Source organism: Micropterus salmoides, unplaced genomic scaffold (genome assembly GCF_014851395.1).
Source record: "Micropterus salmoides isolate LMB-PRFRI ecotype aquatic unplaced genomic scaffold, ASM1485139v1 Ms_hic_scaffold_10, whole genome shotgun sequence".
In the NCBI taxonomy this organism is placed as follows: Eukaryota; Metazoa; Chordata; class Actinopteri; order Centrarchiformes; family Centrarchidae; genus Micropterus; species Micropterus salmoides.
Window position 1 is genome coordinate 6950431 of NW_024040041.1, and position 20201 is coordinate 6970631.

At 41.9% G+C, this 20201-nt stretch overlaps 1 protein-coding gene across 2 annotated transcripts; it reads right to left on the reverse strand.

The window, feature by feature from the left end:
- Positions 1 to 1011: 1011 nt before the first annotated feature.
- Positions 1012 to 16130, reverse strand: prpsap2 (phosphoribosyl pyrophosphate synthetase-associated protein 2). Of its 2 annotated transcripts, XM_038692985.1 has the most exons (11): positions 16005 to 16130; positions 14619 to 14779; positions 13032 to 13084; positions 7673 to 7739; positions 7363 to 7535; positions 7029 to 7144; positions 6104 to 6159; positions 5578 to 5726; positions 5322 to 5392; positions 2601 to 2747; positions 1012 to 2477 (listed from the first exon to the last, which is right to left on the reverse strand). In XM_038692985.1, exons 2-11 carry the CDS (start codon positions 14699 to 14701, stop codon positions 2319 to 2321), a joined length of 1074 nt encoding a protein of 357 aa, XP_038548913.1. In that variant the 5' UTR covers positions 14702 to 14779; positions 16005 to 16130; the 3' UTR covers positions 1012 to 2318. The 2 variants fall into 2 exon arrangements, with proteins under 2 accessions (XP_038548913.1, XP_038548923.1); XM_038692995.1 differs by lacking the exons at positions 13032 to 13084; positions 16005 to 16130 and having other exon boundaries at positions 14619 to 14746.
- Between the last annotated feature and the right edge of the window lie 4071 nt (positions 16131 to 20201).

Genomic DNA, 20201 nt, shown 5'->3' on the forward strand with positions numbered 1-20201 from the left:
GATTGGCTCCAGCCCCCCGCGACCCTGAACGCAGGATAAGCGGTTGACGATGGATGGATGGATGGATGACTTACTTTGTGTGTGTGTTTACTACCCTACCCAAGCTAGCTGTCCTAATATTTAGAGAGAACAGGAGGAGGAGGAGGAGGTGCAATACAGTGATCTCAACCTGCTGCCTTCAAGGAGGATGTCTATAGGTTATCTAGGCTTCACTCTCTGGAGGTGGAAGATGTTCTTTTACATCACCATTCAGATTGTTTACTTTTCAGTACTATACATTCATGTAAAATTACAAAAATCCTACTTCAAAAAATATAGAGAAGTATAAAACAAATCCCCTTGGAGAACAAATTTCACAAGGATTTTAATCAACAAATGCTTCTTCAATAATGTAAAAAAAAGATATGGAAATGGGGTTTAAATGAATACAAACCAATAAACAAATCTAAAAAGGCAGCAGGTAATTGTGGGCCAGGAAATATTTGCCCAAATGACTCCAAGGCTGTTTTGCTATTGTAGGGGCTGAGGGCTGTTTATCCACTCTGAACCAAGGTGCAGAATACGTTATCGCTTCCGAAGGTAGACACAGGAGACAGCGTAGAGGTCTCAGGAGGTCCAAAAGGACAGAGATGCAGGCTGAGCTTGTCTGCGAAGGTGAGTTCTGCACACATAAATGAAGGTTTAGAATGATTCAGAGCCCCGGGTGTGCAGGTTTGTCCTCCTTCTGCCTACCAATATGGGATTTGTCACACCCTGATTGGCCCTCAGGGTTTCACCCAGCTGTTCTCAATCACTGCTGAGGAGTCCCTTGTACTTTATATGCTCTTTTGTATTTTAATGTAAAATCAAAATCTGAAAAGTAACTTCTGGAAGAAGTAGAGTATTTACCTCTGAAATGTGGTGAAGTAGAAGTTTAATATCACTTATTGAACACACCTGCTAAAACATCAACATGTTAACAAGCGTGTTAGCATGCTCGCAAGAAATACAAATGTGACAGCACAAAACAGCAACACTTTCATAGGTCATTTATTCATATTAAGTGCTGAAAATAAATACAAAACATTTTTGGAACACATCTGGTAAAGTGACAAAGACCTGCTCCAGTCAAGCTTTGCTCATCAGAAAATGTTTCAATTTGCTTTTCCAGCTTTAGCTGCAGTGTGGAACTACTTTTTTTTTTTTTAAACTCAGGTAGAACGTGTTTAAGCAAACTTCATCAAGCGCAATGGATTAATTTATCCATTTCCAAATAATTAACAACACCCTTCCACTTCTAACCAGGGAGTAAAGACTGCAGCGACTTCAAATCATTTACAAAACGGTTTCATTGTGAGTGTATTCAATCCAGAGCCCTCCAGCAGGGAGGGAAGTGCTTACCTGTGGCATGAACAAATATAAAATATGAGCAAGCACTGAAACAATGGCACACAATGTTATATGGATGACTCATGAACACATATTTCACAAGTGCATTGCCATAAAATGTTTGTAACTTCCAATTAACCAGACGGAGAAAAGATTTCCTGTATTAATTCCAGTTCAACTTTAGCCATTAAAATATTTAACACCAGATCAGCATCTAAGTGCTATGGCAACCAGGAGTCTAAACTAACTATTAGTAGCACATTCACACATAACACATTAATAAACAAATCTGATGAGCGTAAAAACATGCACTCTGATACTCTATACACAAGTAAATTAGCTGGAAACCTGCATATTCCTGGATTAATTACAAGGGCCATTAGCGATTAGCTCTGTTAGCTGAGACACAGCTGTGTATTGGAGTACTGAAGGCCTGTGTGTTGTCAGTATGTCCTGTAGAAGGCACTGGCACTCTTTCTGATACTACCTAAAAGGAGACTGTACTGCAAGAGACACTCAACGCTAACACATATGTTCTAACACTAAGACTTAACGTCAACATTAGTTATTAAATGGAAACGCATGTGGAAGAAAATGTGGACAAGATGGAGAGGTAAGTGAAGAAGGTACTCCGAAAGAGGAGTAAAAAAACAAACAACAACTGGGAGGAGCGTACTGAGGGCAGCCATTGGAGACATGAGCAGCAGTCCATTAACGTCCATGAAGGGCAGAGATCAGAGTGTGTTTAGTCCCATTAGAGGAAGTGTGTTTTCAGTCATCTTCTATGTAAAGCTGCACTCAAAGGAATAGGTAAGCATTTATATTTGTATCTTACACAAACACAAGTAGCAAATGGATATTTGTGTGTGTGTTGAACATTCACCTATGTTTCTGAAGAAATCTGAAAAGGCATGAACAAATATAAAATTATATGTATGTTGCTGTGTCGCTCAGTCATCCACTCCTATGTTGCGGAACAGATAGGACATGGACTCTCCGTTGTGGATGCGGCGGATGGCCTCCGACAGGATCATGCTGATGTCGACTGTTTTGATCTTTGGACACTGCAGCTTCTGGAGCTCGTGAGGAATCGTGTTGGTCACCACCACCTGGGGGGAGCGCATGCATAAGTACAGTCTGACATCCGAATATTGTTAAATACATTTTTTACTCTACTATTATAGTAGTAATAATAATAATAATAATAATAATAATAATAAGTACACACTCACCTCATCAATAGCAGACTCCTCTATGAATCTAGGGGCCTCGCAGGAGAGGATGCCGTGTGTTGCCATAACGTAGATCTTGTAGGCCCCTCTCTCCTTCAGCGTCTCTGCTGCCGCCACAAAACTGTCAACATCGTCGATGATGTCATCCTATGGGACAAACAGACCCATCTCAAAAGAGCTAAACAACTCTTAGCTCTAGCGTGGAACCCTCTACTGAGAACATGCACAAACACGTTTGTCTGTTGTGCTCATTCATTAAGCTTTTAATAAGAGCTGAGATTGTTCCTTTCTGCAGTAGCTACAAGTCCTTACAAGTAGCGCCGTTACTAGTTTAACTACATTTCTCAGTAGCTTGGTGGTAGCGTCGCTATTTTATGAATCAAATAGCTTTTCAGTAACGAAGCTCTTTTATTGACCGAGTAGCGCTCTAGCTTCCACACACGCTACATTTTCCCAAGCATTTCTGAAGGATCAGTGAGTGACGCCACCGCCACACAAGGACCTGTATGTGCAGCCGGCAGAAGCGCTTCCTGTGACATCATGTACCGATCCTTGGGCTGATGCCTGCAACTCTGCTGCAGGGGAGTAAAGACGCGCGATTGTGTTTACTTTCTATTGTGATAGTTATTGTAACACCTCTTGTGAGAAGGATCAGGGTCCAGCCTGGACAGCTCTTCCTCTACTTTGATATGTAGCTGTAGCTCTCTCTCTCTCTGTCTGTCTCTGTCTCTGTCTCTAATTAAGTTACTTTATACAAACAACAATGGTTCTCTGTTTGTTGCATGAGGAAATACATTTATCTGCAATGATATGGCAATATCATAGCTCTCTCTCTCAGTCTTTTTTCAGTCTTTCTTCTATTGCTACTGTGGAATGAAGTTAGTTCAATATAAACTAGGCCTCCACACACACATATATATATAAAATATTACAACATTAAAAGTATCATAGATGTAACTAAGCTAGTTTTGCCACGTTGTTGTAGCTTAGTTTGCTACATTTCACTGGGGGGTAGCTTCTGGGTAGTGAAGCTTCATTTCATGTCATGTCAAGCTATTTGTTCATTTTCCAAGTAGCTTGCCCAACACTGCACCCACCATCTAATGGGTAAAAAAATGCTCAGATGCTAAAGATGTATTCCACGTAACGATGAGAGTCTACACTGCCAGAATTCTACAAGAAGGGACGAAACACACTCTGTAGCGCTGTTTTCAGCTACTGTAGAAACATGGAAGCGTAACATGGCGACGTCCATGTAAGGAGGACCTGCGGTTATGTAGATAGAAACGGCTCATTCTAAAGGTAATAAAAACATAACGGCTCATAACGTGAGGTCTTTATACACCACTGAAAGTTGTGGATCTTATATTGCATTTCTGTAGATAGATCCTCAGAAATATTACACACTGGACCTTTAAGAAATTGGAGGACGCCGTGGTCGGAGTGCGATTGTTGTATATCGTAGGTTTTATGATAATAACAGAGTTGGAAAAGACACGTTTAAATCATTATATTAGGCCGATTGAAGAAGAACACGTAATAACGCGTTGTTTTAGGTCCGCTACTGGAAAAACTCTCATCCCGTCTGCTCTCCTTGGATCCGTCTAATATATTTCCGTATTCTGCTCTGGACCTGCTCAGTTCAGTCTCTCAGGTAGGTAACCTACAGTTCCAACCTGCTCTACACAGCAGCCACCAACTTGGTAATTATTCCTGTTTTATCTAACTCCTCATTCTCTTAGTCCTGCACTTGGGTCTACTAGCCTAGACATAACACACTTAAAAACAAAGTGCTGATAATAATAACTTGTTGTTTCAGCCTACGCTGTGAGAATAGGGGCGCTTTTAAACAAACACACACACGCGCGCAGATTATATTGAGTATTGATAAGCTCTGATGCGCAAACTTGGCTACTAGCCTATTGCTGTCTGTATGTAGTCTAACTGTTCAGTGTAGTTTGCCACTTATGTCATTTTGTTTTTCAAATTATTGTTAACTTAGCTGCTGGCTGAGACTAACCAGCCTCCCAATACCAATCAACGTACATTCACGTCACTCGGATTTCCTCTAAAAAAGTCCTGAGAAGTATGAAATCCCAGTTCGCGCAATGTGGACACAACAGATGGGGATGGTTCCTCCATAGAGCTATGAAAAAGTTCAGCGAAAACACCTTTGAACAATTAGGTCTCTTTAGTTACCATTCTCTTGTATGTGCGCTAAGTGGGTGTCATTTTTGGACTTATGCTCCCTGCATTCAAGAATTTCTTTTCTAAAGCATCTTCACATGTATTTGAAGGACAGTCAGTTGAATTTTCAATATTTCCATGCTGAGCTGCAGTCAGTACATCTGTACAGTAGTCAACAGAAGCACAATAAAAGGTAAGGTAATTGAGTTTATTTCTTCTGTTTGTTATCTCATGAGAGAGACATTGGACATTTCGGCTGGCGATGGAGCAGTGGATAAGACACATGCCTTGATGCCACTCTGAGCAAGATACTTAACCCCTAGTAGCTCCAGAGGCGTGCAACATCTGACATTAAGTAAGTCACTTTAGAGAAAGTGTCAGCTAAATGAATAAATGTAATCGGTCGTTTATTGTGTGCATGTCACAGTATGTTATTATGTAAAATTACTATAATAATAGTAATTTTACATAATACAGAAAGATATATCCACACAGCAAAACCATGTGTTAAAAAACCAATCTGTTTGCTCTCACCACTATGATGGCGATACGTCCTCCTACATCTCCTACCACGGTGATGGGAGGCTTCTCTTTAGGGATCAACACTAGGAACAGAAACAATGAGAGAAATAGTGAGAACTGCTCTACTTACATTATTAAGACGCAACCCTTCTCTATGTCATGTATTATTAAAAAAATATCAGTGTGTGAGCGTCTGTATATCTACCTACACATAGCATATTGGGTTACAGGATTTATCGTTGTTAGTGTGTGTGAGTGCTTGCCTTACATGGTATCTCCATGCTGGGGTGAATGGCTCCGGTGGTTTTGACGGTGGGCGGGGAGTGTCGGCCGTCTACCTGGTCTGACTCTGCATCCTGAGCTTCACCGTGGATCACTGCTATACCCAGGCGCAGCCGCTCGGCAAATGATTGAGCCCTGCACGCGCACACACACACACAAAAATTTAAATACTATGGCTACCCTCCTTACCTTAAATACTTACAATGCCCGTTCATCTAAAGCCTTAAGGGTTAACAGGAAGTAGTACATCCATTCAATAAAACAGTTACTGTATAATATATGAAAAGTTCTGACTTTGGCACCGCCCGGTGGTGGTATCAAAAAAAGACAGACATCATTCTGCTAAATAAATCCAGTTTTGGACCTGAATTTCTTCAGGGAAGGAAAGACTGGTGAGAGGGAGAACAACGTAGGCTCACGATTAACATGTTCCTTTACACAGCTATATCATGAGTTACAGCTGTGCACAGTTCAAAGTGATCCCATGAATATAGCGAGTGAAGAGATCCTACCGTTTGGCAGAGGCTGGGGATTTGGCCACAATCACAGCATTTCTGTAGTCAGGGATCTGGAGGGTTGTGGAAAATAAAGATAGTAATTAATTTCACGTTTGCATTCGATTGACCGTTTGCTAAACCATTCTCCCAAACAGGAATTGTACAAATATAGCTTAACAACTAACAATGTTAGCATGTCCAGCTAACTAGCTTACCACAACTCAGCATTTCACTTCATATACAGTAATGTGTGGTTACAGGTAACCTTAAAGTAAAAGAAAAAAAAAAACCTTCCTGACTAACAGATCCAGCTTGTCGCAAGTAAGCAGCTCTTAGATTTGGGGAAGAAACCCCAGCCAAACTTGTTATCCGGGCTAGCTTTACTTTATTTGTATTGTATTTGTACTTTATTTATTTGGCAAACACACATACATTTGGTGTGTGCTCATCCTAAAGCCCAAATCTAACCTCTGTCCTGCGGTATATAGCCCCAAACAGGGTAATGTTGGAACTAAATAACTAGTGAGCTTGTATTATTTACTTATCATACTGATACTGGCACTAACTCGGTCCACACTGAAGTACAGAAACAATGCAGTTTCATGTCATCTACATGGATCATCAGCTGGTGAGGATGCAGACTTTTTTCCTGGGACAGCAGACGATGAGCCTGCTCATCCGCCTCGGCCAGAAATCAAGCACCCGCTGCTTCACTGGTCAATCTGCCACTGTTAACATTGTTAACTGCATATGTGGCGTGTCAACAACTCAACAGGCGTAGCAACCATAACTAAAGGGGGCGGGGCTTAGAGAATGGTCAATTGAGTGACGAAGGTATGACTGTAGATTCATCAGTGACAACAGTATGAGCCTCCCAGAGTTAAAGGTAAGAAAACTCATTCGAAGATCCTTTAATATGCAAATCACGTTGTGTTTTTACCTCTTCCTGTATGTACTGCAGCAGGAAGGGGGAGGCTCTCAGGTTGTCCACTGGAATGTTGAAGAAGCCCTGAATCTCTTTCTGATGGAGGTCCATGGTGATCAGGTGGGTGAGACCTGCGCAAACATGGTCAGTTTGAGTGCGTTAACGACTGCAGTTCTTATAGTCCTATTTTACCGATTCACTTTTGCATGGAATGTCAAATGTCCTGTTAACACAATCTTACAATATGTGCTGTTGTAAGCAAATAGAAACATACTAGAAATGACCACCGGTTTCTGACTATTCCCACTTCCCCTCCTCCAGTTTTGTGCTGTAATCGTCACCAACTTACCAGCTTTACACATCATAGAGGCAATAAGCTTGGAGACGATGGAGCCCCTCTTCCTCATCTTACACTGCTTGCTGTAGGGGAAATAAGGGAGGACGCCCGTGATGCTTCTGGCGCAGGATGTTCTGCACGCGTACACCATGATCAGCATCTCCATTATGGTGGTGTTCACGTCCCTGATGCAGCCGAGGGGACGGAGACAAAAGGGAGAGGGGGACGACATTGACAAAGCTCGTGACATGAGTCACATGCTTCAGGGGGAAAACGGTGTTGAAATTTTCAATTGTGTGTGTGTGTGTGTGTTCCTTCTTACTTAGACACCGTCTGGATCACAAAGACATCTTTGCCTCGCACCGACTCTTGGATCTGTACCCTCGTTTCTATGGAAACAAATAGGATGTGAGAATAAGACAGCAACAAGTAAGCCTGTGCACACTCCTACCTCATAAAGCCTGCAAGGCCTGTCGGCTTCATTAGAGGGCTATCTGAGCCCTTCGTGCCTTTCACACAGATGACCCCGCAACCCCCAGAACCCCCCGGTGAGAAACTGTAGATACTAGCATTCCAAAAATGTGCCTCCCACAGAAGAGAGATTAGAAAACAAAACACTTCCTAGGCAGAGCCAAATGTCCAGCAGAGGGACACACAGACAGAGGGAACAGAGTCACCTGCCATCAACCCACGTGGTTTGTAAGCCAAGAAACTTAATATTTACCGTGGGGAATATTGCTCTTATCTTAGTACACCTCTACTACTACTACTACTACTACTACTACACAGTTAATATAATGCCGACTAGCGCAGGCTACTTGATGATCACAGACATTCTGCATTTTGCCCTTTAACTACAAAATGTTTACATTCTTCTGCACATTCTGACTTTTTTTGACAGATTGTCTATCTTTCAGAGGGTTTTTCATTTCAGTGTTCCATGAAAATCAGCTTGCCTGTATTTGAGAACAGCTCAAGATATGTGATCTACTACACTGAATAATTGCTCTTTGTTTTGTCTGACTTGCATCAGCATTGTGTGATAAAGCGGGCGCGACTGTTTGGTACATCTTCATGAGAATCGGTAGATAGGCAGGTGGATGCAAATGCATTGTTCTAAACAGCTATACTGTCAGTAAATCATGTATACAAAAGAAATGATAAATCTTTGTGGTAAAGACAAAGTCCAGTTTGTAATTTCTTGGACATGAGTGGAGTAGGTGTGTCGTGCACATACAGCTGGACTCACAAGACATCACAAATACTGCAGCAGCAGTGAAACATTCATCAGAAAAATGAAGATTCTCAGTCATCCAGGTCATAGTTATCCAACGAAGGTTAAAGTCAAGGGCAACTGGACTTGGTTGAAGATACTGCAATACCAGTATATTCAACCAAGCCCAGTTGCCCTTGACTTTAACCTTCGTTGGATTCATCAGAAAAGAAAATCACTTCTTACATATGACATTACATTACAAAACACAGAACTATTATGACTCCTCCCCACACTCCCAATTTTTTTATGTATAACCCAGTCAGAAAGAGTCACATTTTACTAATGTAACCACAAAATGATTTTATAATGAGCAATACAACAGAAATAATTTGTCTTAAGCCTCACCTAATTTACATAACAAACACAGTCTTTCCTCTTCAGGGAAACCATTAAGCATTCCTGGTTTTGTAGCTAAACTGTATAAACAGAGATAGATCTTTGACTTTCGGTGAGTGCTGACACTGCACGTTATGATACGATAAGCTTCCTCGCTATTGTGGCTAGCATTAGTGACAGCTCTTGCTATTGTTCTGACTGAACTGCACAAAAAAACATTCAACAGCCTCCTGCAGCACAAAATCCACTGTTTGTAATTTAGGCTGGTGCCAAACATCAGACAGACAACCTTTCTTTATTCACTTTTTTTGTTTGTTTGTTTGTTTTTTTTTAACCGTAGTGATCAAACTGAAAGCTTATGTAATACTTCTGAACACTTTCAGATAGCCTGTTATTTAAGACTCAGTGTTCAATCTTATCGAAGTCTCTGGACATGTACAATCAATATTTCTGCATTCAGAGCTGGAAAAGGCTACAGTGTCATATTATGTTATGTAACAGGCTTAAGGTTCAAAGAACTACTTTACACACAATTCACTATTTACCAGTTAACCTGGTGACATGCGCAGGGAGTAATCATTTATCAGTGTCTGCCTATAGTGTGGCATACAGCCACTGCTCTGTAGAGTGATGTTTTAATTAAACTGTTAATTAATAATGTGTGACTGGCATTGATTGTGATTCAAAAGGCTATTGAGTTGTTGTTTTTTTTACTAAAATTTAATTATTAGTGTGATGGATTAATTACATAGCCAGCAAGTGCTACAAGACAAGACAAGACATCACTGTGCTGTATTATTTCTTTAACTTTGCAAGGTTTCTGATACTGTTGAATTACACTGTCTTGGTTCTTGATCATGCTCAGACGTGGTTTCATATTAGTCTGATAGAACACAGACAATCCGTACCAATAATCTCATGCGACTTCCCTTTTGATAACCGATGGTGTTTCTGTCTGTGCCAGGGCCATTATTTACAATACAATTTAAACAAAACTATTATTCCAACAAAGGCTTATAATTAATCTGCCGATTATTTTCTCGATTGATTGATTAAAAGATTCTATTTAGAAAATGTCAAAAATGTTAAAATGGGTCCAAGGTTATGTCCTTAACTGTCTTGTTTGATCTAACCAACATTCAACAATAGATTGTCGCCATTGTTGTTTCAGCTCTACTTATAATATCCACTTTTATGCAGATGATAAAATCCTGTGTGCATGCATCTCCAGCTCAAGTCTAGATCACAGTCTGCCCTTCTTTGGCCATCTCTGTGCAGAACCTCAACCTTGTACTGAATGCTGACAAAATTGCAGCGATTGGGCCAGCTCCAATAACCTGGTGGTGCTCGGAAGTGCTCCTGATTGTGTGGGAATGGTGAGGTGGGGGGGTGGCAGTGGGGCTGCCGGAGGGGCCCCCGGCAAGGGCGGGGGGATTGTTGGGCTTTGGGTCGGGGCTACGCTGAGCTGCCTTGGCGGTGTGTGGGGGTCTGGGGCTTGGGGCTTTGGAACCTCTGGGTCTGCACGCTGGGGGGGCTGTCGCTGAATATGGGGTGCTGCTGGTGCTAGAGGGGCTCTTGCTATAAGCCCTGGGCTGGCTGGGCCCCCGTCCGGGGACGAGACCGGCCTCGGGTTTATGGGACTCGGGGGCTGCTGGCTCTGCCTGCACTCTGGGGAGGGATGCCTCTGGCTGGGCTGGGGGACTGTTGGCCTGGTTCTCCCGCGTTATCGCTCCCTGGCGGCGGGGAGCTTCCCGGCACGGCTTTCTGCTGTTCCTCCTCGGGGCGGGGCGCAGCTTCCCCCGGGACATGCGGTCTGGGGTCCTTTGCGCTTTGGGGGGTCGCGGGGTGCCCTGGCTACCAGGGGTGGGGGTCTCTGGGCGCTGCACGGGTTGATCCTGTTGCGGTTTGGAGGGCTGCGGTGGGATTATGGGGCAATTGTCGATGCATCTTGATGCATTGTGGGTTTTTTTTCCCCTTCCCCGTGCAGGGTCTCTGGATGGTTACTGGGCGTTTGGTTTGTGCATTGGAGTCCGGGGGAAGTATTTCCTCGTTGGCTTGGAGGGACCAGTTTGCGTCCCTGGTTTGCTTCGTTGGCCTCAAGTCGGCCAGTTGTTGGACCCCTCTGGATACTGAAGTATAAAGTTAGTTTTCGGGATGTGCAGAGTGGGTGCGGGGCAGGGCTGTGCTCCGGTTTATTCTGGGCTTGTGCCTGGACTTCTCGGCCCTTGACGAGTGGGTGGGTTGGTGGTGGCATGCAGCTGGGCTAGTTGATTTTGCCTCGTTACTGGTTTGGTTGGTGTTGCACGGCAGCCTGGGGGCATAGCGGATGTCGGCTGGCGCGGGCGTCCTTAGTTTTTCCGGCGGTTGGGGGGATGGCGGACTTTTATTGGCGGGTGCACGGTGACCTACGCAGCGCGTTTGCTGCCGGGCTGGGACTGCTGGTGTTTCTCTCCGCTGGCTTTCGCTGTTGTGTTCTGCCGCTCGCTCTCCCTCGCGCGCGGGATTCGCGGGGGGCTGCCGGACTTTGGGTGTCGGCGTGCTCGCGCAGTGCACGAGTTGGGCTCGTCACTTGTGCACTGATGTTGATGGCATCTGGGCGTTTTGGTTGTTCGCTGCGCGGCGGTGTGGTGCTGGGTGGGGGGGGGAGCACTGGTCTATGTTGTGTGCGCGCCACGGTCGGTCCGGGCGCTGCTCTTCTGCGGGTTACGCCTCTTGAGTTACGTTGGCATTGCGTTGTCAATTGGCATTTGGATGGTTGGATTTTTTTTTGTTTTGTTTTTTTGGGCGTCTGTTGGTAGGGTCAGGGTCTTCAGCGTTTGCATCGCGGTGCATCTGGGAGTCATATATTTATGTTTATTTATTATATTTTTTCTCTCCCACCCCTATTGGCTACTTGCCTGGCTGTTGCAGGCGTCAGTGTGGCACAGTCGTGGCGTCCCACTCTCACTAACAACTACATTCTTTAACAGGCTTATGCACACACACACACAGTTTTTCTCCTCCCCAAGCCCCCCTCTCTGTTCTATTGCAGGTTTCGTTGCTTTCTGCAATTGGCGTTTCCCCCTCCTATTCCCTGTTGTCCCCACCTTCCATTCCCCTTCTCTTGCAGGTGTTCTTTCTCCTTTCTATGTGCTGTCTGTTTGTGCCCCCCATCCCCACGTCTGCCCCCCTGTCCGGCCCGGTGACAAATCAATACATAATTAAATAAATAATAAAAAAGACAAAGGAGTATATTAATACTCTCTGGTTAAAGTAAAGTCTGTCTGGCACAATATGGTATCCAGCTCATCATACTCTATACCAGGCTACTGGGCAGGACAGGTTTAAAAAAAAAAAAAAAAAAAAAAGAAAAGTGCTGCGCCTGGTTAAAGCAGTGATTCCCCTGGAGAAGAACCTGGAGCTAAAAAAACTTGCCTACGACTATCTAAAATTTGTATTTTGGACAGAGATTTAGCTTTGTGGTTTGGAAATGGCTCATCACAGTGTACAAACACTTGAAGCAGCACAGAAATGTGACGCAAAAATCACGGAACACCAATGTCAAGACAGTAGCGGCAGCACCACATATCCTGTTTACTTTTTGTCCCCACACAACGCTAATATATTAGGATGATCAACACGAGGAAGGTGTTTCTATTTGCAGTTGTCATTTAAAATTGATTTTCTAAATGTTTCTTCATCGTCCCAAAGTTAAAAGTAACTTCTGCACCATTTCAAGCACTTCAGTAAAAATACTGATTCTCCAGTTCAGGAAAAGGCTTGAAGTACAGTGATTACATTAATCTCTGTATCATAGCAATCCTTTTGAATTGGAGGTCCAGTATTTTTCTGATCAGGCATCTTGCAAACAGGGACTATTATTATTATTAATATCTAAACACTGCAGTGACGTAGAATAATCAATACATTAGTCATAAGATTAATCAAAAAATTATTAAATTTTTTTAATGGTTAGGTGCAGCCCTATCTCTGTCTCAATCAGATTACCTTAGTAAAAAAAAAAAAGGTTATAATAAGAAACAAATCTACACGTGCAGGAGGAGTCGGCCCCTGTCAGACATCCTCTTACCTCTGTTAGCTTCCTGGTACACCTGCGCCTTGCCAAGCTCCACCCCTAACCGCCTGAGTAAGACAACGAGAGTAAGGAGAGAAAGAAAGCGAGAGAGTTTTATATGTTGATGCTTTGGCAACATTTCTCATTAAACAATTATTCTAATGAAGCCCTTTGAATTTAACCAAGAGCTTCAACTTTGGTTTTCAGAGTCAGAAAACCTTCAAAGGCACAACGGTTTGCTTCTACAAGTTATAGGGATGAAGTTTGTCTCCATTCATCCAGTGAGAAGGAACGCTAACAAAGCAACATTTGTTGTTACATTGTTAGCAGCATTTGATGTTACATTGTTAGCAGCATTTGATGTTACATTGCTTCTCTTGAGAAAACCTGACCTGCTCACTCAGCAGTCTCCCTCTCAACTGTTAACATGCTGTGTTTTCTATCTGGGCATTTAGTGCCCGATAAGCCCGCCATAGTACTCTATTTGTTCTAACAACATGCTCAGACTCCAATGTCCTTGAGGAGTCCAGGAGTGCACTGTGTGCATTTCAAATACTTTTGTGGTTTATTCAGGTTTTGTTTAAACACTTAACATCATGAAATACAGACGATGTTACCTTGCAACTAGAATTGTTTTTTTTTAAAAGGAGGCTAGTAACAAAATTTTATTGAATTCATATTCTTTTAGCTGCAGGGACGATTTTCTAAATGTGCAGATAGTTGCCATGACAGTACTTTTATTTCACTAATGAAGAGGTTTCATCTCAGTGTCCAATTTGCAGAAGCTTGGCTTGTGGGTCACTGATCGCTCAAAGGATTTGTCTCCATTGGAAGAGTCCAAATCTATCCTCTGCCTCTTCTTGGATCGAGGATTTGATGCCTTTTTTACGTTTAGAAAAAATTAAATACACATTGAGAGGTTCCGTGGATAACGTCCATAAGAGATGCTTTTCTGTAACTGCTTACGTTGAGTCACTTTCCTCCCTGAACTTGATCTAATAACTGGTAAATTTGTTTTACTTAAATTAGTTATTACAGTAATAATATTCTGGGGTTAATATGATTTGGGTCAAATGACTGTGTTTCAGTGGGTGGATGAAAAAACAAAACATGTAGGCCTATTTGTGCGGCATATAATGTTAATATAGAAGACTTAACATCTACAAAACCGGAGTTACCAGGTTTCCCGATTTTCTTTATATTCTGAATGTTGTTGAGTCAACAAGATAACTTATCATACACTGCCTCTGACTTTTTTTCATTTGACTAAGACGAAAAATATCCTTTCCAAGAAATTATTTTTCAAAGTCAATTGACTGTTTCATTACAGTCTCTTTGAAGTCTTTAGAAGTTCAGCTCCTGCTGTTGAGTGCTAGCTCAGTATTGTCAACACTGCACATGTTCATGCAGAACCAGCGACTCTGGTGGAAACATCTAAACTTAGCTTCCAGGAAACATAAGTGAAAAAGCCTGGTACATTGCATAAGAGGTTTCTATTTATCTGAGACCAAGAAGGTGACAGACCAGTGTTGACCTTTTTGCCTACATTACTGTGCTATTTTTGTCTGTGTGTGTAATGGCATGTATGCCTCCTGTACTCACTCTGCAATCCTCTTGCCCAGCTCGCGGCTAGAGGGGTGCGAGTTAGCGGTGAAGATGACCAGGCCGCCCTTGGTGTGGTTCATGTCTCCGGGGCCTCGACCGCTGCTCTCCCCACACTCAGGCAGTGGATCCCTGGGCACCCACGCTGCGCTGAGCCCTTCCTGCAGTGGGAGAGGGGAGGGGGAGAGATTTCTTCCTTTAAAATCAGTGTGTCTACTCTCGTAACTCAAGAAGAGGAGGAACAGGAGACACAGCTCAGCCCTTGAAGACTTAAGCCGCTGAACTGAGTTGTTTTCATAAGAGCAGCTTTCTCAGATAAAAGCATAATTAATATTGAAAGAGCTCTGTTTCTTCATGGCACACAAATCATGAAAGTTAACTGGAGTGGTTATCCATAAAACCTCTGTTGAAGCCACTTTTCTTCTTCGACCAGCACAGAATGTGAATGAGTTATTTATGAACTTCCTGAAAACAGCAAGGAGTTCTCCTTTCAGATTGAATGGCAGCATTGTCTTATGACACGATTGCAGCCGAATCCCTTTAATTTTAATGAAGTCTAAATCCAAGAAACACCCCAATCTTTGAGGAAGCTTTGCATTATTTTACAAACATTATGTGCCTCTCCTACACACCAGAGGAGAGGATGTCTTAACTCGTTTAAGAAAGTTATAGGTTGAATAAGGGCCATCAGCCTTGCAGCATTCTTCCAACTTCAACAATACTTTTCAAATGTACTTCAACATTTTTATCTTATGCACTTTCCTTTTAATACATGTTACTTTTGTTTGTACTGCTTTACAAATGTGCCGATTTGTGTATTGTTTAAATATGTTCTTTCATTTTCGGTTACTTGGTATCTCACTGTGCAGTCCGTTTAGCTTTTTGAAGCTGTGTGTGTGTTGTGGCTGGAAAAATATACTTCTTTTAAGGGTCCAGTGACAATAGGATAGGAGATATATGTCGTTCATTCCCAACTATCACAGTCACGGCATTAGCTTCCTCATGCTGCTAAGCTAGCAGGACAACACGAGATTTTTGGCGTTTACGATGCCGTAAGGTTATTTCTTTCAAGAATTAATGTGTTAAGAAGTTAAACCATGAGCTAAAAAAGCGGTTGCTGTGTTACTATACAAAAAAGACAAAAAGAGTCACATTAACGTCAGCTAATATTAATTGTGTGGCTGTGATCATGCGATAGCGTTAGCTAACGTTAACACAGAAGTACTAACGCGATAGTTCTCAAGAAATAATCTTGTGATGCTAACGTTTTAGCTGTCAATGCGCGAATTGATTCTTTTTTTCGCGCATTGGAAAGGAAATGTTTTTGCGTAGCAAATAGAAGACAGAGGAACGACTATCAAATTAAACAAAGAACAACACCCTCACCAGCTTGTGTGTTAGGTCCGGTTACAATCTGCAACCAACAGTATTTGAATGTACAAGCCTCCAGCTCCTGTCAACCTGTTCCCCTCACTCTAACTGCCTGCGAGATACAGTTTTGATGGACGTACAACTCGACCAATCACAGGCCAGGATAAGGATAAGGAGGGGCACTTAGGATGCATTCAATTCAATCTAGCTTTATTTGCATGAATATAAAACAACAATATTGTCAAAGCTACAAATAAATGACAAAAGAAAAAATAATTTTATACAATTCATTAATCACTATATAAAAGAAAGATGCATTCACGTGCTCTTAAAAAACGCCTAAATAATAATATCAGCAAGTAAGAACTGAATCATTATCGTCAGTACTGATTTCAGTTAGGTCAAAGGTTGGTCACTTAATTTCTAAATACAAACGCTATTTTTCAGGTTTTGTGTATGTGTTGTTTTCCCATCAGAGTTCAGTCACTAACTCTAATTTCAAATTACCACCAGATCCGCTGTCACGGAGGTTTGCTAGTTCACTCAATTTCTGGACATCATGAACTCAACCTTCTCATATTTCAAAAGTTAAAAGGCATCATATATATTTGAAAGCAGTGCTGTGCAACAAAGAGTTTTGTCTATTAGGTATTTCTTATTCTTCTTTTATTATATTTTAATGCTGATGTGATGATGACTATGATAATCTACTTATTTGGTAAAATAATATACAATCGTAGATGCATATCAGCCACTGCATGGTTTCTGTTAAAATAGACACAGAAAGACGTATGATTTTTCTTAACATTGCTCATTCTCACAGTGACTTAACAAAAATACTAAACAATGGAAGCCCTCCTCGGAGGTGTATGCTTTGTGACAGACCACTTGAGGGCAGTGTGTTTGTCTGGATGCTTCATGAAACACCCCTGCTCCTGTTATAACCGAAGTGTCTTTCAAGTTTCAAATGAAAATGGTTTCACAAAACAAAAAACAAAAAACTAAAAATATATATATATATATATAAATAATAATAATAATAAATATATATATGTGTGTGTATATATATATATACACACACTCTTCTGGACAGAGACCTCTGATGTTGTACCTGGAATATGCTGTAGCCACTCTCCTAGTTTGGGGGTCAGGGCTCCCAGTGCTCCAATTACCACTGGCACCACTGTTGCTTTTACTCTCCACATCTTTTCTAGCTCCTCTTTCAGCCCTTGGTATTTCTCAAGCTTCTCGTGTTCCTTCTTCTTGATGTTGCTGTCGCTTGGGATTGCCACATCTATCACTGCAGCCTTCTTCTGCTGATGTCTGGTTGGTTAGCCATCACCAGTTTGTCAGTCTGGATCTTGAAGTCCCACAGCATCTTATCTCGGTCCTTCTCAACTACCTTAGGAGTTGTGTTCCATGTTGACCTTGGGACTTCCAGCCCATACTCATGGCAGATGTTCCTGTACACTATGCCAGCTACCTGGTTATGGCGTTCCATGTAGGCACTTCCTGAATCCATCTTACACCCTGCTCTTATGTGCTGTACTGTCTCAGGGGCATCCTTGCACAGTCTGCACCTGGAGTCCTGCCTGGTGTATATAAAATACAATATACATATATATATTATTTTCCCTTTAACTACACACAGTCAGAACAGTCATTCTAATGCCTTAATTAGATATCAACATCAGTCATGATGACTCATTACAGACAGAGATACTTTTGGTCTGAAATGGAAAGAGATGGCGTACATAAATCTTCTTTGGTCGTGAGAACTATCCATTCAGTTGGCAAAATATTTACTAAAATATTATTAAAATAGTTTTCTTACACCAACGCCACTAATACCATCAATTAAATATGCACCTGAACATTTCTTTGTCTACTGTTCCTTTATCTTTTTCTTTCTTTTATCTGATTCAAAAATTAAAGTTGTCCATGTCTCTTGTAGCATTGCAGGTTCTCAGATTTGCTTCATCTCAAACAGTCCCTGTCTTGTTTGCTTCTGTGTTTGATTTATTGATTGATCGTGTGATAAAATGTGTGCAATCGTGGCCACACGCACACATTTCTCATTTTTCTTTGAACCCTGAGCCAGCAGCCATGCAAGTGTATAGCCTGCTTCTGCTGAATGACTGAAGCTAAGCAGGTTTGGGATTGGCTCACACCTTGATGGGAGACCCCCTGGGAAAAGCTAAGTTGCTGCTGGAATAGGTGTTGGTGGGCCAGTAGGAGGAAGTCCTCCCTCTATCCCTAGTATTAAGGGCCCAATACCACAGTGATGGGGACACTGTGATGTAGGATAAACAGTTAAAACGAGCTCTTGACTCACTGTGGTCATTAAAGAACCCATGGAACTAATCATCCCCCACAGTAATTTGCTCAATGTTTCCCTCCTTCTCCGCCTATAGCTGATGTGTGGTGAGTGTTCTGGTGCAAAATGGCTGCCGCGCATCACCCAGGTGGGTGCTACACATTAGTGGTGGTTGAGATTAGTCCTCCCCGCTTCACTCTAAAGCACCTTGAGTTTCTATGATAAATCGCTATACAAATGTAATACATTATCATTATTATTATTAAAAATGACCATACTGGTAAAGAAATCACTCCATCTATTACCGTATACCACACACAACAAACACACAGACAGAGAGAGGAAGACAACAGGACTCTCTTTGGGTGTAATATGACACGGCTAAATGGCTCATGTTTCCTCCCTTGCACATGTATTGAATCCTGTCTTAAACTAACTGTTCCTGTATACCAACAAAACCAGAAGACAGACAGTGAAGATGGAGAGGGGGGTGGGGTGGTGCAGGTAAACTCTCTAAAATTACGCACGTATCAAGCTTCAGTGTGGTGAGCTTCTTTTTGCATTAACAGATAGTTTATAAATACTCTCTCACTACCATATGGGCTACTCTTCAGTGTTCTTACATAACTCACTGGATATGTGGAGGAGGCAGAGAGCAGCATCCAAGCACTGCACACTGCCCACACACGCACACACACACAATGGAGAGGAGAGTGGAGTTAAAAATCTGGAGGAGGTTGGACAGAGAAAGAAGGCGAAGAAGTTAGATGTTGCAATTAGAAGACAGGGTCAAATTCACTCATATCTGCTCTTCACTCTCCAGTTGTCTTTGTGACCACAGCATATGTACATTCACTGTGTATGCAGCTATACAGGGTTGTGGAGTGACTAAATTCTTGAAAAGGCAAAAATGTTCCAAATATAAAAACTTAGTGTATTTATATTTATGGAAATTTAAAGGAAAAGTTTGATATTTTGGAAAATACACTTATCTGCTTTGTTGCCTAAACTTAAGTGGTTTTCTTGCCTACTTTCCACTGGTCATGTTGTTTTGGACCTTATTGGCAATCGCCCTATTCTGTCGTTCAGGTATTCTTGGACTCGCTGGTGTGGACAGGGCCAAAAGAAAAACAAACAAAAATGATAAGGTTACAAAATCTTTCAGAAATTAGCAACTGAACTGCACACTTACTGCGATTTACTTTAACACACTGATTCCTTTTTGGTGGAATACCCGATGGAAGAGTTTTTTCTTCGTGGGGAAATGTTTTTCCAATTAGCCATTTAACAACAGCATTATGTACAGGAACTCAATGTGAGACTGTACAGGCAGATCTAAGTCTAAGATCCACTTCTATGCCACTAAATATTGTTGCATAGTCAAGCAAAGTCCTTTCATGGGAGTGAAAGGCTGATGGGAATGGTGTCAGTTCTGCCTATTACAGGCCCTATTTGGTCATAGACAATTTAGGGTGAAGAGATCACCAAATAATTTAAACCAACTGTAAATAAACAGTGTAGGCTATGACTAGCCGTCTTTTTAAACAGCTCCACTAAAAGACACTGGATTTAGGGATGGTAGCCTAATGATTTTTTGTCCCACCACTTTGGTCCAGACTGAAATATCTGAACAACTTTTGGATGTAATGCCATGACAACTTGTTAAAGTATCCATGGACATATCCTAATAATGATATTTAGCACCACCATGAAGCTGACCTTGGGGTTTTTGAGAAATGAGTTAATGTTGGCATGAAATTTGGCACACACATTCAGAATAGGAATGAATTGTCATAACTGTGATCCCCTTTCATGTAGCATCAGAATCATACAATAGCCGACTGTAGTTTTTTAGTCTATGCAAGCTAGCATGCTAAACTTAGATCATATCAGCA